Source organism: Mesocricetus auratus, unplaced genomic scaffold (assembly GCF_017639785.1).
Source record: "Mesocricetus auratus isolate SY011 unplaced genomic scaffold, BCM_Maur_2.0 Super-Scaffold_4256, whole genome shotgun sequence".
Taxonomy (NCBI): Eukaryota; Metazoa; Chordata; class Mammalia; order Rodentia; family Cricetidae; genus Mesocricetus; species Mesocricetus auratus.
Genome location: NW_024429182.1, coordinates 4,250,871 through 4,269,914, shown reverse-complemented (window position 1 = coordinate 4,269,914; position 19,044 = coordinate 4,250,871). Strand labels below are relative to the sequence as shown.

The 19,044-nt window shown below is 51.9% G+C and overlaps 1 protein-coding gene and 1 long non-coding RNA gene across 2 annotated transcripts in view; one reads left to right on the top strand and one right to left on the bottom strand.

The window, feature by feature from the left end:
* The window catches only part of Afap1l2 (actin filament associated protein 1 like 2), a 98,657-nt gene extending 93,088 nt beyond the window's left edge, over positions 1-5,569 (bottom strand). The window contains exon 1 of the mRNA XM_013117101.3: positions 5,026-5,569. Coding sequence (XP_012972555.1) covers positions 5,026-5,041 — 16 coding nt within the window. The 5' untranslated portion in view covers positions 5,042-5,569. The remainder of the gene's footprint in view (positions 1-5,025) is intronic.
* A 10,837-nt stretch (positions 5,570-16,406) lies between these two features.
* Positions 16,407-18,171, top strand: LOC121139196. The gene is made up of 2 exons (XR_005876050.1): positions 16,407-16,503; positions 17,617-18,171. It is a non-coding gene; the product is annotated as an uncharacterized LOC121139196 (long non-coding RNA).
* The last annotated feature ends 873 nt before the right edge of the window (positions 18,172-19,044 follow it).

The following is a 19,044-nucleotide window of genomic DNA, read 5'->3' as shown; positions in this document are numbered from 1 at the left end:
GATGGGGAAACTGAGGCCCGGAAGGGTCGGTGGCTGGCTCAGGGAAGCACAGCATGTAGGTCACTGGTTCTCTGGGTCCCCCACTCTCCCATCATGCCTGCCCCTCTGGTGGCAGCAACAGTGTCCTTCTCCCTGGCTTGGGGAGGAGTCTCCCCTCCCCTGAAGGACAGATGCCTTCCCAGGAGCATTTCCCGTCATTAAAGGGGTTTGGAGGAGAACAGGCACAGCCCTCTCGGCTTTGAAGTTCCCTGGCCCATCCTGGAAGCAGCCCAGTTCCCAGGGCTTCTACCCCATTCAGGAGAGGGGAAGGGCCCACAGCCGAATTCCTGGCTCCTGGCTCTTCAGCGCCAGCACGACCTCTCCCACTTTCTGTTTTAGACCGTTTCTCTGCCAGGCTCCCACACAAAGGGCTTCAAAGTCAGGCGTGCCCAGGGTCAAGCACAATGAGCAAACCAGGGAGCTCAGGCCTGCCTGCAAAGCACAGACATCGTCTTAAACAGCGTTCACGCACCTCCACTCAGAGCTTGCCTATGCTAGCTGAAGGCAAATCACAGGCTATCTCCTGCAGGTGCCAGAAGATTCCCTGAAATGACAAGGGGGCATACGCACTACCTCTCTCCACACTGTGTGCTGAATTCTAGCTGTCCCTCCATAGCCATAGGTTCTGCGGCCTCAGAGCGAGCCAACCCACGACCCGCCACATGGGGTGGGTGTGTTCTGTGCACTTCAGCCCGCAACAGCTGCGACCGTATTAAACGTGTGCTGACTCCTTTGCCATCATTCCCTCAACACTGCAATACAGCAACTGCATGCACTGTCATCTTGAGGTGGAGTAAAGCAGCCCAGAGGATATTGGGTCTCACGTGCGAGTCCTGCAGCTCTTCAGGGACCTGAGCATCAGCAGATCTCAGTGTGCCTAAAAGCAGTCCTTCTGCGGAGCAAACGGATGTGTGTGTGTGTGTGTGTGTGAGAGTGTGTGTGTGTGCGTGTGGATGTGTGTGTGCACTTGTGTCTGTGCTCATGCACGTGCACACACTTGTGTGTATGTGTGTGCTTTCTGTGTGCACACTTGTGTGTATGTATGTGTGCATGTGTTTTCGTGTGTGTATGCATGCCTGTGTGCGCTCGTGTCTGTGCTCATGCATGTGCACACGCTTGTGTGTATGTGTGTGCTTATATGTGTGTGTGCATGCTCCTGTGTGTGTGTGTGCTTGTGCATGTGTGGGTGCTCATGTGTGTGCGCTTGTGTGTGTATGCACATGTGTGTAGGCCAAAGGCTGTCAGATAATCTTCCTTAATTGCTCTCCACCTTACCTTTTTAGAAGTTAGAAATTAGTCTCCTGAGGACTTAGAGTCTGCCGTCTCGGCTACACTGGCTAGCCAGCACACACACCCCTATCTGGCTTGTTACGTGGGTGCCAGGGTCATGAGCTCAGGCCCTCATGCTTGCATGGCAATCATCTCCCCAACCTACTCCTCTGTCTTTCTGCTCTGACGCTTCTTTTCCTTTTTAAGCAAATATGATTCTCAACTTCGGATCACATTAGGGTCGCCTGAAGACCTTTGAAAGCTTCAGTGCCTAACCTACACTCTAGATGTTGAAATCCCAATGTCTGGTGGGGCCCTTACATCCCTGCCACCCCAGGCCCCACACACACTTGGTTCCATGTACAGCTAAAGTTAAGAACCACTGCTTCTAGGGCAAACATCAACAAAGAAAAAAGCCGAGCTCTTGGGCATTGATAAAAGACCATCCCTGAAGGGAAACTATAAGTTATCCATCTGCTTTATTTCCCTTAATTTTTTTTCCTTTTCAGACCCTCCCTGCCCACAGCTCTCAAGATCCCCAGCAAGCACTGAACATGTTGTTTTCTGGACCAGGTTTCACCGCTCCCTTCGCCCTCCTGTGCCACAGAGTCACCCGAGGAAGCAGCGATCAGACTGCAAAACCAAAGGCGACAGGGGAAGGAAGGTCTGCCCCCCAACCATTTCAGATGGGATCACACCCTTCTGAAATGAGGTCTGTACATCTCAGCCAGGCCAGTTAGGATCCAAGTGTGATGAAACGTCAGGAAGCCGAGGCATGATGTTCCAAGTGTGACCCACAGATAGGAGGAGGTCGGTCACATTTGGCCCTGGAGCCACACACCAGCTGGGAGAGCCGTAGGGACCAGGATCCTTGACTGCATGGGGTGAGGTCAGCCAATGGGCTCACGAACAGTGATACAGGATGCTCTTAGGAGAGTCATAAATATATAAACACTCAAGGATGGGAGCCTTTTCAAGGCACCCTGTAGGCCTTGGCACCGAATCTTGGACACTTGTAGGGTTCTCACTGCTTATCCCGTGCCAAAGAGATTCACACGCAGGGTACAGTGACTTTTCCAACACTTTACAGCAATTTACCGAAAACCTCCATTCCTCTGGGAAGGGACCCTTACACACTCCCACACGGCCCCGCCTTTGCTTGAGAAAGCCATGGTAACCTAGCTGAGGGGGTTGGAAAGAGCTGGGAGAAAAGTCTGGAAGTTGGTTTTTGCTTGTTTGTTTTGTTTTGTTTTTGTATTAGACACAGAGTGATGTTTCAGCCATCCGTAATCTCCGTCAAGACAATGGAAGGTTAGCCCAAGCTACTTAGGGGAGGAGGTACAATGGATAACAGAGAGGCTGTGGACATGGAAAACATTTTCCTCCTACGACAACAGCTTTCTAAGTAATCATTTCGAGTTAGAGGAGACACCTTTGGACTCTGAAGACGATAACCAGCAGTTCAGCCCACATGGGAAAGAGAGCTCAAAATTGGAAACTTTGAAATATGAAAGCATTTAAATTTTACAAAAATGTCTGATACCATCAGAACTCTTTGATCAATTTCACGTAAGTTCCAAGAGCCCAGATGAATCTTGTTTTTCTGTTTAGCTTTATCATCCAAACCACTACACCTATTTGTTCCGTGCTAACTATTCAGTCTTACCCTAAAAATATGGTGCGTGTGTGCTGGGGCTCAAACCCAGGGTCTTGCACATGCCAGGCAGGCGCTCTAACACTGGACTGCATCCCAAAACCTTACCAAAAATATGTAAAGGACCCAGTGTCTGAGAAGCAGGAGTAACCTGGTCTTGGCCAGGGTCCTGGTTTACCAGCCATGGAGCGTAGCATTCATTTTTCCCCGAGTTCCCAAAGCTCGACTCATCTGCCTCTCCTGAGGACAGAGAATGTAACACTCCCGGAGGAAAAGAGATTCCCCACGGTCTTCCCAGAAAAAATGAGCAGACATCAGTAGCACGACATCAGTGAGATCTGAAGTCATTTCTCCCCAGAGTCGAACTGAAGAGGGGTAGCTGGATTCTCTTCTGCAACCCAGGTAATCCTCAAGTCTATGGACTTGTGCATTCATAGTTTCCCAAACACGAACGCTGGCCTGAAACCAAGTTCCCTTCAGTTAGCTGGAAGCCCCTCACTAAGCCTGGTGGAGGATGAGTTTCAGCTCCCAGGAGAGAAAGATAAACTAAGCTGGTTTTATCCTGTCAAAGGGCCAATTCAGAAACTACAGAAAAACCTGCGGATGAACCCAGGCCCAACAGCCGCCCACCCGTTGCCTGTTAACTAACTTGAATCAGTTAGCTGCTTGGGCAAAGTAGCTTGCAACTTGGATCCTTCATTTGGGGTCAACATCTGCTTCAGCTTCACAATCTGAAGGGACCTTGGAAGTCAGCATTTCCAGTGAAAAGGCACTAGAGACCTCAATCTGCCGCCGCCCCCCCCCACACACACACACAAAGGGCGGAGACCCAGGGTGGAGGCGGGAGCAGCACTTTGACATTGCACCAGGAGAGGGGCTGTGGCCACCAGTGTTTGGGACTGAATGAGGGGCAATTTCAGCCTTTCCCGAACAAAACTGACCAGATTCCATCAGAACTCAGACAAGACCACCCGGTTAGACAGGGCAGAGAGGCTCCAGGGAGAGGTCAAGGAACAGTGATTTCCCCTGGCGCCCCTCCCCCACCTCAGTGCCGACAGGTGAGTCTCGGCGGTTACATCACTCGTCACTAATAATCATGATGAGAAAACGCAAAAGGAAAGTCAAAACACAAACACGTTACTTGTTCAGGCCGAGATTCCTTGGGAATCTGAGCGTTCGCCTTATTACCCTCCCTCGGGAAAACAAATATAGAAGCCGAATTTCCTCTCCCAGGTTTAGCCTCAACAACCCATGAAAAAAAGTCAGCGCAAGAGGGTTTTCCCAGAGGAAGGCATGTGGGGGCGCGCCGAAATATCCGCTCCAGGGGCAGCACCTTGAACCCCCTTTTCAAAGGACCTACTATCCAAGGCTTCTGGACTCCAGCCCCGGGTCTCCAAAACCCTTCGGGCATATCCGGGCCGGCCCGCCCACCAGGGTTTGGCCAAGATCCCTGGCCAGAGCCAAATCCAAGCTCGCTCAGCTGCCAGGACGCCTACAGGCGCTCCACCTGCTGGGCAGCCCACAGGGCTCCCAACCCACACCCCACACAGCTTGGGGGTGCAGGGTCCGCAAGGGGTTCGGAGAGGCACGGTTACCAAGTGGTGGAGAGGCGGACCTAGCCAAGAACAGAACAGGAGCTTTTCTTTCCACTCGACAAGGCTATTCCAGGAATCTGCCAGAAGCCCCTCAGCAAGGTAGCACCCACCGAAAACACGCTGCAACTCTCCCTTCTGCCCCCCAGCCTCCGCCCAGCAGCCCTCACTGTTGAGACCCTTACTCGGGCCCCTCGACTGTGCGGGGGTGTTACAGGATGACTCCGGACACACCCTTGGTTCTCTACCAGGTGAGAAGCCTCACCTTGACCTCCAGGCAGAGACCCCAGGCGCCCAGAAAGATCAAAGGACGCGAGCCGCGTTTTACGCCTAGGACCCGCGGCGCCTGGGTCTCCCGGTCTTGGGCTGTGTTCCTTTGGATTTAAACAGGCGATTCTGGTCACCTGAGCCCGAGCGACAAGCCCCCCGCCCTCTTTCCCCGCGGCAAGCAGGTGCGCCCCGCGCCCTCACCTTTGTAGCGCTCCATCCCGGCCACGGCGTGCGCTCTCGGCGCTGCTGCGATCGGCTCTGCGCCGCGCTCTCAGCGCTGGCTTCCGAGCCCCGGCTGCGCGCTGGCCCCTCCCAGTGAGGTCACGCTCGCCGCCCGACCTCTCGGAGTGGCCGCCGCGCCCCCAGCCCTCCGATCCGGGCTCCACCCGGGCGAGTCGCCCTGAACCGCGCCAGGGATCTCCGCAGCCGGTCGGGACAGTTGGCGCTAGCGCCCTCGCACACCCGGCACCGGACTCCCCGCCCCGGGCCGCAGATCACTTCCTCCAAGTCGGCCTGAGGGTGGCAGCGTGAGGGAGAAGAGACCGGGAGGTCCTCAAAGCCTGGGGGAGGCTCCGGGAGCAGCGAGCTCCTAGGTTTCCACCAAGATCTGTTTTCTCAAGTGCGGGGACTGCGAACCCAATGCCGGGAGGAGGAGACTGAGGGCCAGCGAGGAGGTGGAGACAGACCTAGAGCGCCTCCTGCTTGACCCGTGGAGCCAGTGCGCTCATGTTCTGTGCCCTCCAGGATGTGCCCCTGGAGCACTGATGAGGAGCCCGCACCAGGCGCATGCTCTCCGCCTTCCTGGCCTGATACCTGTGGATCGTGCACACTTGAGGGCACAGGAAAACATCTACCTGTATGTTCCCTGCTCCCAGGTTTTGGGGGCGTCTGTAGCCGAGGCTTTCCTGGGGGGGAACTAGAGTGTCTCGAGCCCCCTCTACAAGCCTGGACTTCCTGAAAAGATGACACTGTCCTGGGGATCGTGAATCTGATTGTCGACGACTCTGGCATCACCTCCACCGAGGAACCGTTTCCACCCTTCCCCAGTCCTTCCAGATGTTCCTAAACCCTCCCCCAAAGAGCCATACTTTTCTTTATAAACGGTTTTCACGTTTTAAAAACGTGCTGGACTCTGGATGTTTCGTTTCTTGACAAATTTCCCTATTTCCTGGGAAGAAACACTCAGGGGAGGTTTGTTGTTGTTTTCTGGGAGACTTCTTCATGCTGCCTTGGAGCAGCAGACCTCCTGCCCCGGCCAATTGCACAAATACTCCTCCTAGTTAAGGGAGCAGCTCGCAGGACAGAGCCCGACTGGCTAGCCACGAGCCTTGCTCAGGGCTGCAAACTGAGTTTGCCCACTCACCCTGTGATAACAAACAGGTCACTGTCTTTCTCTGGTAGGAGAAGAAACCGGCGGTTTTTGTATGTTTTCTCGAGGGGAGGTGTGGGGGGGGGCGGAACTAGCCTGAAGTCACATGACTTCAAAAAGGAGCCCCAGGGCTGCCTACTTCTGGGTTTTATGTGTGTAGGTCAGAGACCACCATATGATGCATGCATATGAAAACACAGACACACACACACACACACACAGAGAGAGAGAGAGAGAGAGAGAGAGAGAGAGAGAGAGAGAGAGAGAGAGAGAGAGAGTGTGTGTGACAGAAATGGTGATGTCCCAGGGATCTGGGGCAGGAAATGGTGGTCAGCTGGCCTCCTGCACAGCAGGTCGTGAACAGGGTCAGCAAGAGGGTGTCCCCAGTCTTTAGTATTTGTCCCCTCCCTTTCTCACTCTTGCAAGTGGCCCTGCATGGCATGCACCCTCTCTTCTATGCTGGCTAGAGACCTTTCCCTGTGGAACCTGGGTTTTCTCTGAGTCTCAAGTCTGTGGTCACTGGTCACGTTGGGTCACATGGCCGCTCTACCTGCTGAAATCAGGGAGCAGGTCCAGGTCCGGCTCAGCAGGGCCTGTCTGTGCTAGTCTCACTGGAAGGTAGACATGGAGCTCGCTAATAGCCCAAGGGTTAAAGAGTCTCCACTCTACAAATGAGAGCATGAAGCGGTGAGGAGGCTTGCCCAGCGTCTTCCAGACCTAGGACACAAACCAAGCAAAACCCAGGTTTCTTGATTCCAAATCCTGTTCTCCTCATACCCTTTAGTTCAGGCTTTCCTGGAACACTAACTGGACAGTGCTGTCCCCAGGAAATCCTCTGATACTGTCTCTTTCTACCTTTCAAGAAAGCATAGCTCCCCCTTCCAGGACAGCAAAGCTCCCTCCTGTCAACATCCTTAACCCCTGCCCATCTCTACACCAGTTAAACCAGTCGTTTCTTCCAAATCCTCTACACACACACACACACACACACACACACACACACACACCCCACAACACACATACATAACACACACACACAATTGGAAATGTAGTTCAAGTCCATCTAAAACTGTGATTCCCTACCCTGTCCCAGAACAAAACTGAAATGACAGGAATCATGAACAAGAATTACAGGCAGCCTTTTCTTGTCCTTGCCTGGGCAGTTTCTTCAACTTCCACAAAGAGAAAGTCACTGAGTTTCTGTCAGACACCTGAAACCAAGAACAGTGGTGAATCCTACATCAAACACCACTGATACTCGGTGTGCTAACTGATATTCGGTGTGCTAACCAAGCCAGATACAGAGGGTAGTATAGATTCCATGGACACACTAGAAAAGAAAAGACCCACAACAATACAGATGCTAGTTGGGACAGAGTGTCACCATAAGAATTCATATGTTTTGAAACTATGAATTACGTATTTCTGGAATTTTCTCATCTAATATTTCCAGATTCCAGTTGACGAGAGAAAAATAAAACTGTTAAAAATGAAACTACAAGTGAAGGAGTACTACTGCTACAGGACCTTAGCGGCGGACACGTTCTGTTGTCTTGTGTTTGAGTCAGAGTCCCATGTAACCAGGCTGGCCTTGTACTTACCAAGTAGCCAAAGATGGCCTTTACGCCTGATCTCCCCGTCTCTGCGCCCCCCCCCCAGGAGAGTGTTTTTTTTCCTTCCCAAACCACAAGGGGTCTTCTCCGGGTGAGGGACCCAGGAGGGCATGTCCAGTGGAAGGTGTTGGTTTGCATACCTTATCCTCACACGGCACATGTTACTTCCTCTCTGTTTTCAATGCAGATCTTCAGTGACTTGCCATGGTCAGAGGTGGGCAGGGCCAAGGCAGTCACATCAAAGCTGCGCCTCTGATGGTAGCCCCTGCAGGGCTGGGCTGCAGTCTCTGCTGTTGTTCTTAACGGCATCTCTACTCACAGCAGCTCAGAAGCCTCCCCTCTTGGGGCTGGAGAGATGGCTCAACAATCAAGAGCACTGGCCGCCCCTTCAAAGATCCAGGTTCAATTCCCAGCACCCACATGGCATGGTGAAACCATCTGTACCTCCAACTCCAGGGGATCTGGCGCCCTCTTCTGGCTTCTGCAGGCACTGCATGCACAGCTACACAGCAGGCAAAGTACCTATACACATAAAAAATCTAAAGGATTAAAATGAAAACTTTAAAAGCCCCCCTCCCCTGAGTCCCTGCTCCTCCTTCCTCACCCTCTCTGCAGTCCAATCTTCATTTATGGTCCCTTCAGGAAGACTGACCCCCCACTCACATTTAAGAAGAGATAGTTTATTCTTTGTGTGTGTGTGTGTGTTTATGTGTATGTGTGTATGTGTGTGCAAGAGTGTATGTGTGTATGTGTGTGTTTGTGTGTAAGAGTGTAAGTGTGTATGTGTGTAAGTGTGTGTAAGTGAGTATGTGTGCAAGTATGTATGTAAGCATGTGTGTATGTGTGTTTGTGTGTATGTGTAAGTGTGTATGTGTGTGGTGTATGTATGTGTGTTTGTGTGTATGTGTAAGTGTGTATGTGTATAAGCGTGTAAGTGTGTGTAAGTGTGTATGTGTATAAGCGTGTAAGTGTGTGTGTAAGTGTGTATGTGTGCAGGTGTATAAGTGTGTATGTGTGTAAGTGTGTGTGTATAAGTGTGTATGTGTGTATGTGTATAAGTGTGTATGTGTGTAAGTGTGTATTGTGTAAATATGTGTGTAAGTATGCATGTGTGTAAATATGCTTTTGTGTTTGTATGTGTAAGTGTGTTTGTGTGTAAGTGTGTATTGTGTATGTGTGTTGTGTAAGTATGTATGTGTATTGTGTAAGTGTGTATGTGTGTAACTGTGTAAGTGTGTGTGTATAAGTGTGTATGTGTGTAAGTGTGTAAGTGTGTATGTGTGTATGTGTGTGTGTTCGTGTCCACTGGAGGCCAGGAGAAGGGTTTGGGTCCCCTGAAACTTGTGAGCCCTGGCACAGTGCGGTCCTCTGCAGGAGCAGCAGGCACTTCTAAGCACCAAGCCATCTCTCCAGGCCCCTGGCTGCTGTGTTTAACATGGCTCCCAGCACACACTCCAATCATACTATTGGATGAAAACGCTAGTTTGACAAATACCCAAGGAAACAATTTAAAAGGGGGAAAGATTTCTTTGACTCAAGGTTTTGAGGATGGCAGTCCATGTGGCTGGCTGTGTAGTGTCTGGGCCTTCAGTGAAGCCAACATCGGAGCTGAATGGTGTGCTGGGGCAGAGCCACTGACACTGTTGCACCTGGGAAACAGAGAGAGAGAGAGAGAGAGAGAGAGAGAGAGAGAGAGAGAGAGAGAGAGAGAGAGAGAGAGAGAGAAGGGGACAGGGACAAGGTGTATGTGCTGTAATTTAAGAGGAGCAGTGCTAGAGAGAAACATGCCATGAAACAGGGTTCAAGCAGAGGGTTTTTTTAAAGGGGAAAGGGGAGGGGGGAGACCGGCCTCCTGAGACAGGAGCAGCAGGAGAGAGAAAAGAGGGAGGGAGAGAGAGAGGGAGAGAGGGAGAGAGAAAGAGAAGGAGGAGGAGGAGGAGGAGGAGGACAGAGAGAGGGAGAGAAAGAGAGGGATGGGAGGTGGGCAGGGCCCTTTTCAAAGGGATCATAGTGAATGTGCACAGGAGGTGCTCTTAGTGTCCGCAGCTGAGGGTGTGTCCCGTCAGAACCCCGAGGACAGGCCAGCACAGATGCCTGAACACTAACGTTGCATATCACTGCACTTGGCCCTATTCCCCCCACATAGGCCCCGCCTCCTCCTTCCCTCACAAGAATGCCACTGAGTTATGATTAAGTTGGAACCTTCACAATGCAGTCATCTGTCAGTGACTGGCTATACCAGCTGGGACCAGACCCTCAGCACATGAGTGTAGAGTTTGGGGTGGCAGTTCACGCATAAGCCAAAACAACAGATAAATGAATGGGTATTTAGGTTTTTTTCCTATAAAAGCAAAAACAAAACCCTCAAAATGTCTTTGCTGATTGACGTGAGTGAGACAGGTAGGTACCAGGTCTGGTGGGACACTGGGTGGGACAGGGTAAAGGCTTTTTGGAGGATGCAGCATTTGAACCAAGACTTAGAATGAATGAATGGATTGGGTTTTTTTAATTGTTTTCATTAGACTGGGGAGCTGGTTCTGTGGGTAAGACAGTTACAGCTCGAGCATGAGGTCCGTGAGCTCAAATCCCCTGAATCCATGTAAATGCAGGCGTAGGGGCATACATCTGAAGTCGCAGTGTTCCTGCAGTGAGAGGTAAGATATGAGAGTCCCCAGAAGCTGGAGGACCAGACATTGTGGCACAAGAAGATTCAAGCAACAAAGAGATCCCCGCCTCCATCCACGTGGAACAAAGAGACCCCGCCTCCATCCACATGGAACAAAAAGACCCCCGCCCCCATCCACGTGGAACAAAGAGACCCCCGCCCCCATCCACGTGGAACAAAGAGACCCCCGCCCCCATCCACGTGGAACAAAGAGACCCCCGCCCCCATCCACGTGGAACAAAGAGACCCCCGCCCCCATCCACGTGGAACAAAGAGACCCCCGCCCCCATCCACGTGGAACAAAGAGACCCCGCCTCCATCCACGTGGAACAAAGAGACCCCCGCCTCCATCCACGTGGAACAAAGAGACCCCGCCTCCATCCACGTGGAACAAAGAGACCCCGCCTCCATCCAGGGTAGGCTGGGACTGACCGGCAAGTTGATCCTCCACACCCCATGCACACTGACCCACAACTCACACATTCCATGCCTTATCCAAGACTCTGCAGTGAATATGACATGAAGCAAACATCTCTTAAATCTAGCTGGTCCATACGGCAGTGAGGAACACTGGGGCTGGGGTCCATATCTTACAAGAGCACATTCGAAGAAACTGGGTTTGAGGTTACCAGTGTGCACCCAGAAGATGAAGCCTCTGAGCCAGAGAGTCTAAAACAAACAGATAAATATTTGATTCACAGAAACAGGCAAGGCCTGAGAGGGAGGGAGGAGAGAGAGGGCTGAGGTGTATGGGGGCGGGGTTGGAGAAAGGACGCCCAGCGTCCTGTGAGATTGGCGACTTAACGAGAAAAGAAGGAGCAATCTAATGCCAGCCTCCAGGTGATGTGGCCTCCACCTTTCCTCAGGTGTGTCTAAGAGAGCTGGGGGGGGCACGGACGGAGAGCCTTGGATGAATGTGGCGGCTCCCGATTCTACCTCTAAAAACCCCCAGTTCAGAAAACTACCTCCGCTCTGCAGCATTTGGCGTTTACTAATTCCCTCATGACATCTGCATGAGGTAGACAAACCCGCAGATCTAAGGTGTGGAGGGAGGATCCAGGAGCTACCGGTCTCGGTTTGGGGAGTGGAGTTTGCAGGGCACCTCTGTTCCCACCTCGCATTCTCACCGGGAACGAGCGGGCTGATTTGCTCCAGTTAAAATGTGGGTCCAGGGCTCCCAGCCCAGAGCTCCGTAGCTGAGCTCTTACTGCCACCCCCAAGCTGTAGATAAGCAGAAGGGTACCTCTTCCTATCCTGACTCCACACACACAGCTTCCAGCCTCTCTCTGGGTGCCACGTGGGCCTGACCCATCTGTCCCTACTCCGCTAAGGAGCGCCAGAGAGGCTTTAGTGCGTAGTTATTCTAAACTTTGGACTCTGAGATGCCGCTTGCATGTCCCAGAAGAGATCAAACTGACCCACCTGCGGGCACAGCCACCGTGCCTAGTCAACAACAGCCTCAGGTGGGAGAGGACAAATTCCTCAGGACTCAGTCCACCCGGTTCAGAGGTGCTCTACCTCCGCGATCCCGGCTTTTCCCTGCTGTGTGTGCCTTCTTGGTCGCCCAGCACTGGCCCCGCCCACCTCTACACTCCTGGCTTCCCATTCTCTGCTGTGATCTCCACACTCCGAGAAATTCAGAGCTGTTTGGAAACTTGAGACCAATGACAGTCTACCCAGGAGACCTGAAGCTGTGAGTGTTCAAGGTTCTACAAGGATTCACTTCCTCTATGTGGCTGCTCTCCTGCTCCCCCTGCTCCTCCTGCTCCCCCTGCTCCCCCTGCTCCTCCTGCTCCCCCTGCTCCCCCTGCTCCTCCTGCTCCACCTGCTCCTCTTCCTCTTCCTCCTCCTGCTCCTCTTCCTCCTCCTGGCCTTCTCTTCGTCCTCCTCCTGCTCCTCCTCCTCCTGCTCCTCTTCCTCCTCCTCCCTCCTCTCCCTGTAGTTACTAAGACCTTCTTTTCCCAGCCCAATCTCTGGCAGAAAAGCAGGCACACCACACCTAGCAGCCCACAGGTTACTCGAGTCTCCAGACAGGGAGCCACAGAGGAGCCCTCCCTTCAGGTCAGGAAGCGTCCTTATTGGCCAAGCACTGCCTTCCCCAGCTGGCGGAGCCCTGGCCCTTTCAGACTCTGCCCACAGCATTTTCTTTCCCTCAAAGCTCCCGCCACTTCTTCAGAGACTGGAGATGGAGAGACCTTTGATTCTCTGACAGGCTCAGTCAAGATCCACTTCTCATTTAACGGCAGAAAGTGAAGGCCTTCATTTTAGGTCCACTCCTCCAGATAGGCTGTGGGGCCATGGAAACAGAAACCGCGTGGAGGCCCCGCCAGCTGGACTTACAGGTCACAGTTTTACCACAAGCCCTCACACTGACCCACCTACTTCTCCACATCAGGGGCTTCCCTCAGCATCTGCTGCCAGCACAGTGTGGTACACCCCGGCCTCCTGAGGCTGCCTGCATGCCAAGCCAGGCCAGCACAGCTCAGCTCCTTAGCATGGCCAAGCTTCCGAGAGTCTCGCTGTGGGATTTCAGAAATCCACCCTCCTAGTATCTCGGCCTGGACCTGGCTCCTGCTTCTTCCAGCTCCCGGGTGAACTCCTTGTAGACCCCCAATTCCCATGGCTAAGATTCATAAATGGGGTGGAATTTCAAGTCAACCGTCCCCTAAAGACACTGATGGGGTGAGAAATGGAATTGGGAAGACTTTTGCCAATCTTACCAAAAAATATGTTATTAGAATCCAAGAAAAAGATGGGCCAGTACGAATCCTTCCTACCTCTGTAGGAGCAGAGAGGAGCGGGTGGAGGGGCCTGGAGGGTGCAGGGAGAGAGTCTTTGCAGCCCCGCCCTGAGATGCTCTCCCCAGCAGCCCACCGCTCGCCACTGCCTGTGTCAGGTACAAGGTGGGAGAGAGAGCTCCGAGAGGCCACACTGGCAGAACCAAGGCTGGGTTCTCTACTGGTGACTACCAGGGCCCTCACTCTCTCCTGCAAGGCCGCAAAGACGCCATCTTTGGCCAAGTCCTGGCTCCTGCTCTGGCACCCGGCTCTTCGCTGTGGCCACAGCCCAGCACGTGGCAAGTCCCCACGGGTCACTTGTGAAGTGAGGGATAACCAGGCAAGCTTCTTCACAAAGCTTCAGAAACCGCATCCTGTGCTGGGCGTGGTGGCACCTGCTTGTGATCCCCACAGCACTTGGGAGGCTGAGGCAGAATGGTCTTGATTTCAAGGCCAGCCTGGGCTGCATTGTGACATCCTCCTGTCTTTAAAAAAATAATTGGATCTTGAGGACAGGTAATGAAGAATTGCAGTACATAAATACACATGTATTTATATAACTATAACTAGAGCATCTCTAAGTTATTTACAATGTATATAAGGCATTAGAATTCCACAGAGGCATAATTAGCATAAAGTATGCAAAGGACCCCCGAGAGGAGGCAATGATAGACTGATAGACGAAACATCGAGAAACATTGGAACTGTCTCAGAGTTCAGTGCAAATCTTCCTTCCGTCTCCTAGCTGGGTGACCTTGAATGACCTAACAGTCTCTGTTTCCCTAGTGACGTGGGAGCAAAAGGATACCCGCCTCCTGGGTTGCTGTGGAGTACACGGTGAAGACGTGGAAAGTGTTGGCACCCCATTTCACAGCGGATGCTGGATGCCTTAATCTGAGATTGCTGAAAGGAGGCAAGTGTTCCACCTATGTGAGGACACTGTAAGAACTAAGGGCACCGAGGTGGTTTGACTAGGATCGGCCCCCAGAGACTCATGTGTCTGAATGCTTGGGCGTCGGGGAGTGGATGGGATTAGGACAGGGACTAAGCCTTGCTGGAGTGGGTGTGGCCTTGCTGGAGTGGGTGTGGCCTTGCTGGAGTGGGTGTGGCCTTGCTGGAGTGGGTGTGGCCTTGCTGGAGTGGGTGTGGCCTGGTTGGAGGAAGTGTGTCACTGGGGTGAGCTTTGAGGTCTCAAACCTTAAGCCAGGCCCAGTCTCCTCTCTCTCTCTCCTTCTCTCTCTCTCTCTCTCTCTCTCTCTCTCTCTCTCTCTCTCTCTCTCTCTCTCTCTCTCTCTCTCTCTCTCTCTCTCTCTCTCTCTCTCCCTCTATCTCCTATCTCTCTCTCTCTCCTTCTCTCCCCCCCCTCTCTCTCTCTGCTCTCTCTTCCTGCTGCCTGAGGTTCTGGATGCCAATCTGTGTATGCCGCCGTGCTCCCCACCTTGACGATAACAAAACAAACCCCAACTCAATGATGTCCTTGTGAGAGTCGCTGTGGTCACGGCGTCTCTTCACAGCCATAGAACACTGACTAAAACAGCCTCTTGGGGGGTGAAACCCAGGCTCCTGGTTCTCTCACCAACAAGTGTCTTGCAGTCAAGGACCCTGGTTAGTGCGCTGTATCCAGATCATCCGGCCTCTCATTCAGTCACCTGCCTCTGAGCCGCCTCTGCCCCCAGTTAAGTGTAGTGCCAGTCTGTTGGGTAATAAGTTGCCTTATTCGCAGCCTATGGGGGTGGGGTAGGGGTGGGGTGTGAAACAGTTAACCTACAAAGCCAGAGCTTTTAGCACACATATTGACACCCTGGGGATCATCTGGGAATCACGCTGAACTGCAGACCCTAACTCAGCAAATCCGGGAGTGGACAGAGAGTCTGCACTTCTGAGACGCTCCCAGGGTGGGGGGAGCCAGTGTGACTGATCTGCTATTTAGGGAGCCAAGTTGCGTATAAACTGCCCTTTCCCCTAGTTAGCCAAAGCGGAAATGCTGCTCTCTTCCCTCTACTGACGGCTGCACATCATTTTGTCATCTTATGGGGCCCACGTTAGAATGTCTGTAAGTCTCATGCTAGAAAACTCTAGAACAAAAATCTCTTAAGGATTGTAACCTGGAATTACACCAGTCCATGCGTGAGAGTTTCTGTGACACCGTATTACCAAGAACTTGCCCAGGTTATGTTTTTCTTCCCCAAGCAGAGCAGGAAGGGGTGGGTGAGTAAGAGAGGAATAAGGAGAGCAGCTTCCTAACTTCCTGTTGGAAACAGCCTGAGGCAGCCACACTTGCTGCTGGCAGAAACAACCTAGAGAATGTAAATGGGATCCTCCACAGAGGAGCCCCCAGCAGCTCAGCAGGATATTTGACACCAGGTCCTACAACCAGACAGCATGTGGGGTCCTGCTCTGCCGCTCAAACTGAGTCTTCTGTATCGTGAAGTAATGTTTGTGGATGGCCTCCAAGCAGAAGGGTTCAGGGTGTGGCCTTCAAAGCCAGGAGGCGGGTCTCCAATAGCAAAAAAAGCAACTTTTTTTTCTCCCCCCGTAATACATTTGAGTAGCAATAGAAATAGCAAAGAGCCAGTCATTCGGACAGCTCAGAGAATGCAGTTGCCACAGGCATGCCCAGCTTGTGCGGTTGTTCTTGAGTGACCTCCTGGAATCCAGTCCTATCTCGCTCAGCTCAGTATCACCTCATTCCAGAGAGCCACTGAGAAAGACACTTTGGCTCCCCGCGCATGCGTGTGCACGCCCCTCCAACGCAGTTGGTTCAGCTGACAGGGAAGCCAGAGACAGGTTTTCCCGGAGCAGAGCTTGGGTCTTTCTTCAGGTGGGGGCCTCAGATGGTGAAAGCAGGGAAGCAGGGTGTGTAGGTTAGAAACCACGGACCCGTCACTAACGACTGCAGGTAGCGCAGGGCGCACGTCTTCCTTAACGAAACATGCGAAGCGTGACAAATGGAAATACTGATCTCGCTGACACGTTATGAGGGCTCCACTGGAGGCTGTGGTATAGCATGGCAAACTGGCCGCGTGCTGTTGGGGGTCACTGGGAGTAAACTCTGATGACAAGAGGTGGTCCCTGCCCCGCCCCCCACCTGTGACAAGGAGGGTGACAGCTAAGGGTGGGTGACAGCTAAGGGTATCAATGACAATGAGTCCCTGAGGACAGCCAGAAGGTAGACCATCTGAAGTCACTGTGGCTTATCCTGCAGCGTGAAGATGCCTCACACGGTCCGCTCGCCGCATAGGACATTCATAGATGGTGACAGACACATTTTGTGAGAGCTCAGCCATGGACAGAGTGGACTGAACAGGCTGGAGGAAGGAGCTCAGAGCTTAGAGAGAGAGAGAGAGAGAGAGAGAGAGAGAGAGAGAGAGAGAGAGAGAGAGAGAGAGAGAGAGAGAGAGAGAGCTGTCTGTGCCCCCAGAGACGAACTTGACGCTCTTAGCCTTGGCCAGGGATGATATACATCCCACTTACTCAAGCTTCCTGACCACTCCCTGCTGCAGCCACGCCTGAGCCTCTCCTACTGGAGTCCTGGAAGTTCAAGGCCCTGGTTCTCAGATGCTGCCTCTGTCAGCGTCCTGGGCCTTGGCTCTTCTCCAGCCCCATAACATCTTTCCCAACTATAGAAACCGTTCCCATTGTAATGAAAATAAGGGTTTGCGTATTTTCAGATTAATGCTATCGTCACTGGATGCATGTCCAGTTGTGATGGATGACGCCCCTTTTGGATAGGCTATACTTTGTATAACCGCTCCATTCTGCAGCCATAACCAGTCCAGTCGCCTCTTACACAGGAGCATTTCCCAGAGAAGGCACTGCTGACAGGCAAGATCCGATCCTTACCCAGTTAACACTGCTGTTTGTAATCATGAGGTTATGTACTTAACGTCTCCTTGTTCACAAGTTTATCTCAAGTGCTGAGCACAGTGCCTGGTTTATAGCAAGGCTTCCAAAGCCTCTTAAGACTAGATAATTGGCTATGTGTAAGGCTTCCATCATGATGTCTCCCAGCCCCAAATTCAGTATCACTGGTGATACGAATTTTTTATTTGAGTAGCTTTTCTATTTTTTCACTTTATCTTTAGATTTAGGCATCATTTACATACAGCACAACCCATCCTTTGCCGTCCACAGCACCGTAAGTTTGGGAATATGTAAATATCCATAAATCATCCCCATAATTAGGACACAGAGTACCTCATCACCCCTGAAACGTCCCTCTTCTTCTTTGTAGTCAACCTCACCCTTCAGCTCTAGCCCTTAACTAGGTAAGAGCCCCTGTGACTCTACAGCTTTCCTTTTCCAAAGTGTCGCATCAGTGATCCCACGCAGTGTGCAGTCTTTCTGATTTAGCCTTTCCTTCCCTAGCATAATGCACGGGAGACGCCTGCGTGATGTCGCAACAGTTCAGCGCACGCACGATGTCGCAACAGGCCATCCCTTCTTACTGCTGAGTTATGCACAAATGCAGAGTGAGAGACTCAGGAGCACTCGGTCCCAAATGAGATGTCTTCCCCAAACCCACCGCTCCTCTCAAGGCATGGGGATCTATACTGAAGAGGACATCAACGCAACCAAAAGAGACCAGAGACCGAGAGAGCCAGACAGGATGGAGGGTACCAAGAAGGAAAAGGTGTCTTCCGGACAAACAGAATCGGTGCACATAGGAAAACCCACAGAGACCACAGCACTCACAGGACCTGTACGGGTTCAAGCCGGATGGGGTCGCAGCGATGACAAGGGAAACTGGTCTTGGGATCTCACCTCTAACCAAAAGCTATTTGCAATTGACACCCACGGGCAAAGGAACAATCCGCTTTCTCCAGTGGTGTCCCGGGGCGTATCAACCATACTGTAGCGCGGGCCCCACGCCCAGCAATAGTTGGCCAACACAAAATGAACTCCACGTATTTTTTTTTTGTGGACTTTTTGTTTTGTTTTGGCATATTTTGCCTAATTGTTTTGTTTGCTTGAATTGTTTTGCTTTGTTTTCTTTTTTTTCCCATGGGTTTTAATTTTTGAGAGACCATAACTCTCGCTGATGCCAGGCTTCAGTTTTTTCATTCTTCCAACGTGGGGCCTATAGTTTCAAAGGTCTGATTCTCGAATTGGGAGAGCACCGGCGTCTCTTTAGAATCCTTTTATCCCTGCCCGGTCGGTTACAGCTTTAGGGTTTCACAGTGTGCAGTTCCTCATGGAGAGTAGAATAACAATTTTTAAATTGTAATTGTTATTTTTCTGCCCCTGGGGATTGAACCTAGGACCTTGTGCATGCTGGTCAAGGACTCTACCACTAAGCTTCATTGTCCTCATCTGGCTGAGTTCTGTTTATCTAACGCAACGCTTCCAATTCTTCATTAAGCACTGCATGTTTCAGGACAATGACAGGAATGAGGGAACCTATTTCTGTGCCAGCTTCTGCCCAGTGTAGAACAAAATATTATTCATGGCCAGGCCCTGTCTTGCTGGCATTTGTCTTTGAAAACAATATCCTTTTGGCAAATGACGTGCTTAATACTGTGGCAATCCCAGAGAGCTGTGGATGCCTGAAGATGACATTCTTCACACCTCTAATCCCAAGTACTCAGGAGGCAGAGACAGGTAAATCTCTAAATTCAAGGCCAGCCTTGACTACATAGCAAGTGCCAGACCAGCCACGGTTACAGAGAGACCCAGTAGAACAAACAGCAGTCATGCTGTCCAGATAGATGGAGCTGGGGGCCTAGAATCCCACTGCCAAGCCAGTGAGCAGGCTTCAGTCCCGAGTTTACCCTTCTCAGACTAACTGGAGTAATC